At 35.0% G+C, this 9408-nt stretch overlaps 1 protein-coding gene across 1 annotated transcript in view; it reads left to right on the top strand.

Moving 5' to 3' along the window:
• Positions 1 to 9408, top strand: part of LOC131544472 (adhesion G protein-coupled receptor L3-like) — a 309135-nt gene that overhangs the window by 187438 nt on the left and 112289 nt on the right. Inside the window, 2 exon segments of the mRNA XM_058782694.1 lie at positions 7460 to 7687; positions 7690 to 8259. Coding sequence (XP_058638677.1) covers positions 7460 to 7687; positions 7690 to 8259 — 798 coding nt within the window.

Here is a 9408-nt window from a genome sequence, read left to right as displayed (position 1 = left end):
ACACACATGTTTATTTTTGTGAAAAGTGGGGACATCCCATAGGCGTAATGGTTTTTATACTGTACAAACTGTATGTGCTATTGCCCTACACCAACCCTATACACCTAAACCTACCCCTTACAGGAGACTGTGTGCTATTTCAGATTTTCAATACACTCCATTCTGTATGATTTATAAGCGTTTTGAAAAGTGGGGACATGTCCTGAAAAGTCACCTTCTCCTTGTAATACCTGTCATATCCTTGTCATTATACAAATTTATGTCCTCATTTGTCACAAAAACGCACGTGAGCATGCACACACACACACACACACACACACACAGAGACAGAGAGAGATAGAGACGCACACTAATCATCCTCAGATGACACACACACACCTCTACACACACACACATACACACTTCTCAAGGCTGAATCAGGTCTAATTTTTATTTATTTTTTTCCCTACTGTTTTTGCTTCAGCATTTAGATATTATATTGGAAACCAAGTGCCACAATTGTTTATTGTGCAAAACTGAACCAAAATCAAAACCATGTTTTGTTATTCCAAAACATTAATTTGGCAGGCTGAAAAGGAAAATTAACTATTTTGTTTTCTAACAGTCTCTTGAATTGTTATAGTTTGATGCTCTCAGTAGTCAGTAATTCATAAATAAAAACTTCAAAACACATTTATTTTCATAACACATCCCATCCATATTGGCATCCGTCTAATTTGACCAGCTTCTACCAAATGGTAGATGAATTTGCACCAAAATTTAATTTTAGTGTATTATCATGCTACCATTCATAAGTTGTGTTTTTTCAGTTATTTAATTCATTTAAATATTTCTATTTAATGATTGATTGTTGTATTTATTCATAAGAAATTGCAAATAAATGCTGTTTTGAAGTAATCAAAAGAATCTTGAGAAAAAAAAAATATTATTGATTTAATGATGATAATAATTGAGCTTTGCATCATAAGAATAAATACAATTTTTAAATATAAATTTTTAAAATATATTACAATAGAAAAGCTGTTTTAAATGGTAATAATACGGATATGTACAGCCTTTGAGATTAACAACAAATTACACAGAGAGTGTTTTCTCTGTCCTTTTAAATGTTGATAAGCCTGTTTGTTTGGCTCTTTATTATCCTATCCCACATGATTATGTGGTTAGCTGCATGTTGTTATTTCACTCCTGCGATCTGCTGTTTAAGAGCAGCTGATCTGAGATCAGAGACGTTACGCTGCGGTCACAGAGATGAGCATTAAAACACAGAATCATGCTGTATGATCAGTCTCATAGACAACCTCCCTCTTCCTCCTCATCTCATCTCATCTCTTCCTGGTGTTTTCCTCTCGGCCACTTCATCTGGACTGGATCATATTGAAAGCAATAGTTCACCAAATAATGAAACCCCTTATCATTTACATCAAACCCCGTGACTTTCTTCTGCGGAATAGATTAAGCAGAATTTGCTCCTTGTGCTTTTTCAAGTGTTGTCAAGCTCCCAAAACAACAATAAAACTTGTGTGGTGTATGACAAGTGTCCTCAAGCCAAACAAAAGCTTTGCACGAGGAACAAACTGATATTTACAGATAAGTTGTGTCAGTTTTGAAGCTTGACAGACAAGGTCACTGTGAACTGTGGTCACTGTTTACTGTTCATTTCGATTAGTCATCCAGAAAATAAGTCACTAGGTGGCTGGTCAGTGTTTATCTTTAGCTTAATATGCTGTGCAGCGTGAGCTCTTTTTTTTTTTTTTTTTTTTTTTGCTGTTTCTGCCAACTGCCAATTGCAAAAAAAAAAAAAAGGAAAAAAAAAAAAAAATATATATATATATATATATATATATATATATATATATATATATATATATATATATATATATATATATATATATATATATATATATATATATATATATATATATATATATATATATATTTCTCAGACCTAATAGACTAATTAACCAGTAAATAAACAATAAAATAAATAAATTTATCTTGTTAAATTTACTAAAGCAAAATTTCAAAATGTATTAAATATGTATTGTTTTCAAGGAATATTTTGAGTAGACAATCTATTTTGAATTTGAATTTATTGATTGAACATAAATCAATATAGAAATTATAATGGAGAAAGAAAGAAATAATTCAAGAAATGTCCTCTGAAAGATACTTTAAGCACATGCAAACATGTTGCTGGAAAATAAGACAAAAATACTGATTACAAATATGATTTTGTTGCAGTAGCTGCAGACCTAATAGACAATTAACCAACTGGTGCAAATACTCCAGTTTACTTTCATGATGAGCTTGAACATTCTGCCAAACGTCTCCTTTAGTGCTCCACTGATCAGAAACAACACTGTGGACTGGCATTGGGCTGAGTAAACGAAGATCGAGTTATATTTTAGGCTAAACTATTCCTTAAAGCCTCTCCTCCGTCCAGAGGCGCTCTCAGGCCTCGTCTGCGCTTTCATTACAGACTCTCTGTGAAGACTGATGTGTGTGTTGTAGCATCATTAGAGCGCTCTGATTTTGATTGCGCTGGGTGTTTGGGGCTTCGCTTTAAACACCGCTTTAAGATACAGACTTTATATTACTGTAATCGTCATAGAGTTGTGTGTGTGTGTGTGTGAGACAGCAGCATTATAATGATCCTCTTCATTAACCTTTCTAACACCTGTGTAAGTGTTCGGTGGCATATGATTTTCTCTCTCAGAGACGCTCAGACTAACTAACGGAGCCACTGCATTCAGTCACAGAGCCAGAGGAAGCTTTACTTTTCACAATATCAAGCAACGAAATGAGTTTCTTCAACTATGGCCACTTTTGGCCCTGTGGACTTTTGGGAATTAAATTCCTTTAGAAGAAACTTTCCAAACTCACTGGCTTATTTTGTCTAATAATGTGAGCATAAATGCACCGCTGGAGAAATCTGACGTTTTTCCTCTGGACCGTCATAACAGATGTAATTTCCTCAGCCGCATCCATCACATTAAATTCGTTATGTTATATACTTCTGAATATGTTACATTATATACTTCTATACTACTATTCTTGCATAATTTGCCAAAAAGAAGTAATTTGGTAAAAACAAAAGTAAGAAATAACAAGATAAAGCCTTATTTATAACATTTATTTAATAATTATTAATTATCTTCACACAAATAATTTCACACAATAAATATTAATGGTTTATTTTACTCTGTTTTGTTTATACATTACACATTATATAAAATATTTCCATTCTTGCATCATTTGGTTAAAAAAGAGCTAAAGTAATTTTAGATAAAGTTTTATAAAGGAATAATTTACTATAATAATTGTAAGAAATTATTAACGATCTCCTTTTCACATAATAGATAATGAGCTGGTTTATTTTACTCTATTCAGTTTATATGTTATATATTTTGAATACATTTACACTCTTCTTGCATTATTTGGAAATAAATAAAGATAAAGCTTTCTTTTAGCGAATAAATTATTATAATAATTATAATAAAGTATTACTAATCTTCACACAAATAATTTTCATGCAATAAATTTAAACAAACAAAACAAAAAAATGGGCCATTTTACCCTATTTAGTATTCAAGTATTATTTATTAACACATGCATTACAATTTTTTATGATGGATTTTCATAGCTTAGCATTGAAAGTAAAGGGTAAACCAGTGAAATCTGCATAAAAGGCATTTGTAGTAAAAATGAAAGCTGAAAGTAAAACATTTTAACAAGACCGTTTTAGAGTGCTTTTTATTGTTTTCATAAAATCAACCGCTGGAACATGAAAGTGGACGAAACAGCCAGATATGATAAAAGCTTCCAGCTGTAAGAACGACAGCGTTTGGCTTTAATTTATTGACCGTTCGGAGCATTTCTGCAATCATAAATATGACACAGACACACGTGCAGTCTCTGTACATTACACTGTCTGTGGTATCAACTGATTTGACCCTCGCAGGAAATTAATTGGAATGAGTTTATACATTTCTAACCCAATCTGGTTAAGTGTATGGATCGTCGCAGTCAGGCTTGGGCTTTAATCAATTTCTCGAGGTGAAAGCCCTGGAAAGAAACACAATCTTTCTGTTCTGATGCTGCGCGGCTGCTTAGAGCGAAGCCGAATGGAGCAAAATACGCTTATTATTAGTTTTGTGCGTGCAGACGCAATAAATCACGTTGACACAAATTGACAATATCTTAGCATCGGGATGGAATCTGTTCGGATTGTAATAAATATAAGCTCATTATTATGTCTCCGCGGCCTCTGGCCCCTTTGACCAGCTGTCATTAATAAGCCGCCTCTTATTTATCAAAATTTTAAATGCCAACTTCAGGTGGAAATGAAATCTTTCTGCATGCTTCCGATCCGTCTCCTTGAGGGAGAGAGTTGAGCTCCAGCCTGATCCAATACACCTGTCTGGAAGCTCCTGGTGACCCTGAAGACCTCGATTAGCCGCTTCAGGTGTGTTTAATTAGGGCTGATTTCAACTGTGCTGGATAGTTTGGCGCTCCAGGATTACAGTTCGGCGCTCCTAGAGTAGATGCACGTGCTTCTGAAGGACTAATTCACTCCTAAAGCGGAACATTATTTACTCAAAACTCATGTTTTTCCAAACCCTTGTGAATTTCTGATTTCCTGTGGGACACAAAAGAAGAGATTCTGAAGAAATTGGAAATGAACATTAGATTGCATGGGGAAAAATGCCCCCCATATTCAAGATAACCAATGCATCAATGAATGCAAAAAATGCATTAACGATGTTGCTAAAAGTTAATTGAAAATCATCTATAGCAGTGATTCTCAACCAGGGGGCGTCGGGATGACTTAAAAGGATTTAAAGTAATAAACTATTAATATATTAAAATGATCAAACTCTAATCGAAATTAAAACGCTAAAAGTAAAATCACAAAAAAAAAAAAAAGATGTATACTGAAAAAATATATATACTGAATTTTTTAAAGGTAAGTGGTTGCAAACAAATAAATACATTTAAAAAAAAATGCTGAAAGTTAGTCAACTAAATTTGTTTATTCAAATGTAGCTAAAATACATTGATTGCAACCACTTACCTTAAAAAAAATTCGTAAATTCAATGAATCATTTTCTTTTCAGTGTACTGTAAAAGGAAATATTTTTAATAGTTGTATATTTATAACTATTGATGTTATTGAATATCATGCAGTTCTGGAACACAAAACATTACTTTTGGAATCACAAAAAAAAAAAAAAAAAAAAATATTTAAAATGAATTAAGCACATTAATTCAGTATATTAATGAATTCAGTATATACAGCAGAAACAGCATAAATGGTATGGATAGGAAGCTTTCGATTATCATGTTGGAAACCAGTGGGTTTTATATGTTGAGAACCGCTCATAGCATTCTGACTGATTTAAGTATAGTTGATTAAGTAATTAAGAGGACTTGCACTGTATTCCAAGTCTTCTAAAGTCCTGAGAGTCTGAAAATTGTCTTCTTGACCTCAGATGTTCTTAAAATTCATGTGAATATTCAAACTTGAACCAGTGACATTTGCTGTAACGGATGTCAAACTTGGTGTGAAGGCAACATCTTCGGAGAATAATCTTCAATTCCATACTATTTCCCCACACTTGGCTACATAGCCTTAGAAAATATAACGACTTTGAACATTTTGCGCAAATTCTATGAATTGTTAACCTTAAGTAGCCTACACTCTTAAAAATAAACCATTTTTGGTTCCACAAAGAACCATCTATTTCTTACCTTTTTGTAATCAACAGAAAGAGAAACAGAAAGGTTCTTCAGATATTAAAGGTTTTTATTTATCCATTTAGACGAAAAAGGTTCTTCTATGGCATCGTGAAGCACCTTTATTTTTAAGAGTGTATACTGCATGTGGAAAAGAGCAGCATTTCTCCTTTAGTGTTTCACAAAAGAAAAGTGAAGAATTTGGGGTGATGTAAATAGTGAGAGTAAAGAGTTAAGGAGTAAGATCCAAATTAAAAGGCATTTGTAGCAAACTAAATGTAAAATGGTACTGTTTTAGTGTGTTTTTTTATTCTCTTCATAAAATCATCCCTGGGACATGAAAGTGCTCATAGTACGATTATAATGCCCATAAATTGTTTTTTCAAAGTTCATAAAACAAACAAACAAATAAATAAATCAGATTTTTGGAGTATGCTTTTCATTGAAATACTGCATTAGTCTTTCAGTGTTTTTCGATTTTCTGCAATTTCTGAGTGAAAATGATTTCAAATTGAATATTGCACCACTCTTTTCAGTGTAAGCATTATATAAATGTTACATTTTAGCAAAATCTGAATTTAACTTAGTTACTAATAATAATGTACCGTTTAATTCAAATTGCTGCAAATAAGCATTATATGTCTGTCTGTCCTCTGACTAGAGTGTTCCCGGATGCACACTAGTCTATAACTCAGCACCGGGACTTTAACATGTCAGTTAGGCAGCGTCTTCAATACTAAATGAATGCTTCTTGGCCAGAATCACAACAATAACATAATATGAGGCAGATGTAATGTGTCGCATTGTGTAAGTATCACTCATTGTCTAGCGAAAGTGATACGGCACTATCTTATTAAGCTGAAATACAAGAGTATCGACATGTCTGTTATGTAAAAGCATCATGACGGATTTTCATCCAAATAACATTCATTCTCCTCCATAATCTGCGTTTATCACTTTCCTTGTAAATACGTAATGGATCACTGAAAGCAGCCCAAATGTGTGGCGTCGACTCAGAAACACATTTCTAACATACACTACCAGTCAAAAGTTTTTGAACAGTGAGATTAAAGATGTCTCTTCTGCTCACCAAGCCTTAATCCAACTTTTTACATATTTTTACTATTTAAAATAACTGTTTGTAATTTATTCCTGTGATTTCAAAGCTGATTTTTCAGTATTATTACTCCAGTCACATGACCCTTCAGAAATCATTCTAATATTCAGATTTTCTGCTCAAAAAATGTTCATTATGTTGAAAACAGCAGAGTATAATTTTTTTTCAGGTTTCTTTGGTCTTTGATGAATAGCATTTATCTGAAATAGACATCATTGGAACATTATACATGTCTTCATCATCACTTTTGATCAATTTAAAGCATCCTTGCTAAATAAAAGTATTAATTTGGAGTAATGATGCTAAAAATACAGCTTTGATCACAGAAATAAATTACATTTTAAAATATAGTCAAACAGAAAGCAGTTATTTTAAATAGCAAAAATATTTCACAATATTAATGCTTGTGCCGTATTTCGGATCAAATAAATGCAGGCTTGGTGAGCAGAAGGGACTTCTTTAAAAATATAAAAATCTCATTGCTCAGAAACTGGGAGTGTATCATGTGATCGTGTGCCCAGCAGTGTGCCGCTATCCGTCTTATCAAATGAAAGTGCTTTCAAACCCACGCTCACTTGTCTTTCTCTCTGTGTTTGTCTGTAGTTTTCTTGTGCCCAGGGCTCTTGCGTGGCGTTTATCAGAGCGAGCATCTGTTTGAGTCGGACCACCAGTCGGGAGCTTGGTGCAAAGACCCCCTCCAGGCCTCAGATAAGATCTATTACATGCCCTGGACGCCGTATCGCACAGACACCCTCACCGAATACTCCAGCAAAGAGGATTTCATTGCAGGACGACCCACCACGACCTACAAGCTCCCCCATCGGGTGGATGGCACGGGTTCGTCGTCTACGACGGGGCACTGTTCTTCAACAAGGAACGAACCAGGAATATCGTCAAGTTCGATTTGCGCACTCGCATCAAGAGCGGCGAGGCTATCATCGCTAGCGCAAACTACCACGACACTTCGCCGTATCGCTGGGGTGGCAAGTCAGATATCGATTTGGCGGTGGACGAGAATGGTCTTTGGGTGATTTACGCTACGGAGCAAAACAACGGACGGATCGTGATCAGCCAGCTCAACCCGTATACGTTACGTGTCGAGGGAACGTGGGATACGGCCTACGACAAACGCTCCGCTTCCAACGCCTTCATGATCTGTGGGATCCTGTACGTCGTCAAGAGTGTCTACGAAGACGATGATAGCGAAGCCACCGGAAATAAAATCGACTACATCTACAACACGGAGCTGAGCAAAGACGGCTACCTGGACATCCCCTTCCCCAACTCGTACCAGTACATTGCTGCCGTGGATTACAATCCCAGAGACAATCTGCTCTATGTGTGGAATAACTACCACGTGGTCAAGTATACGCTGGATTTCGGAGTACTGGACAACAGGCTAGGTAAGAGCTGGAGCGTTTTGAAAGCTATGATCTCTTTCTCAAAGTGAATTAAACAAAAACAAAAACAAAAAAAAAAGTTTCAAAAGGAAAATAGTATGTGGATGCAACTTTGTTCAAGGTTTAAGCAAGGTTTTGTTCATGCCTGATCGTCTGTTTTTCGTCATGTACAGTATATCAAAGATGCCCAAACTTTTTAATATGAAGGCCCAAAAATCAGACTTGATTCACTGGCCAAAAGTAAATGTTGCATTATATCCAACATTATATGTATATGTTAATCATTATATATATATATTCTATTAAAATGTATTCAAGTTTTGAAAATAAAAAAAAATAAAAAAAATAAAATATATATATATATATATATAAATGTTTTTAGATTATCTTTTAGTCATAATTATAATTAAATAATAATAATAATAATAATCATTATATAATGATAATTAATTGAACAAAAATGTAACTTCTTTTGTTTGGGTGTCTCTGATATACAGTAGGTACGGAAAGTATTCAGACCCCCTTAAATTTTTCACTCTTTGTTATATTGCAGCCATAAAATAATTTAAGTTCATTTTTTTTCCTCATTAATGTACACACAGGACCCCATATTTATTAAAAAAGAAAAACTGAAATATCACATGGTCCTAAGTATTCAGACCCTTTGCTCAGTATTTAGTAGAAGCACCCTTTTGATCGAATACAGCCATGAGTCTTTTGGGAAAGATGCAACAAGTTTTTCACACCTGGATTTGGGGATCCTCTGCCATTCCTCCTTGCAGATCCTCTCCAGTTCTGTCAGGTTGGATGGTAGCGTTGGTGGACAGCCATTTTAGGTCTCTCCAGAGATGCTCAATTGGGTTTACGTCAGGGCTCTGGCTGGGCCGTTCAAGAACAGTCACGGAGTTGTTGTGAAGCCACTCCTTCGTTATTTTAGCTGTGTGCTTAGGGTCATTGTCTTGTTGGAAGGTAAACCTTCGGCCCAGTCTGAGGTCCTGAGCACTCTGGAGAAGGTTTTCGTCCAGGATATCCCTGTACTTGGCCGCATTCATCTTTCCCTCGATTGCAACCAGTCGTCCTGTCCCTGCAGCTGAAAAACACCCCCACAGCATGATGCTGCCACCACCATGCTTCACTGTTGGGACTGTAATG

This window comes from Onychostoma macrolepis, chromosome 07, assembly GCF_012432095.1.
Source record: "Onychostoma macrolepis isolate SWU-2019 chromosome 07, ASM1243209v1, whole genome shotgun sequence".
NCBI classification, from domain to species: domain Eukaryota; kingdom Metazoa; phylum Chordata; class Actinopteri; order Cypriniformes; family Cyprinidae; genus Onychostoma; species Onychostoma macrolepis.
The sequence above is the reverse complement of the archived record's forward strand: the minus strand, read 5'-3'. Positions and strand labels throughout refer to the sequence as shown.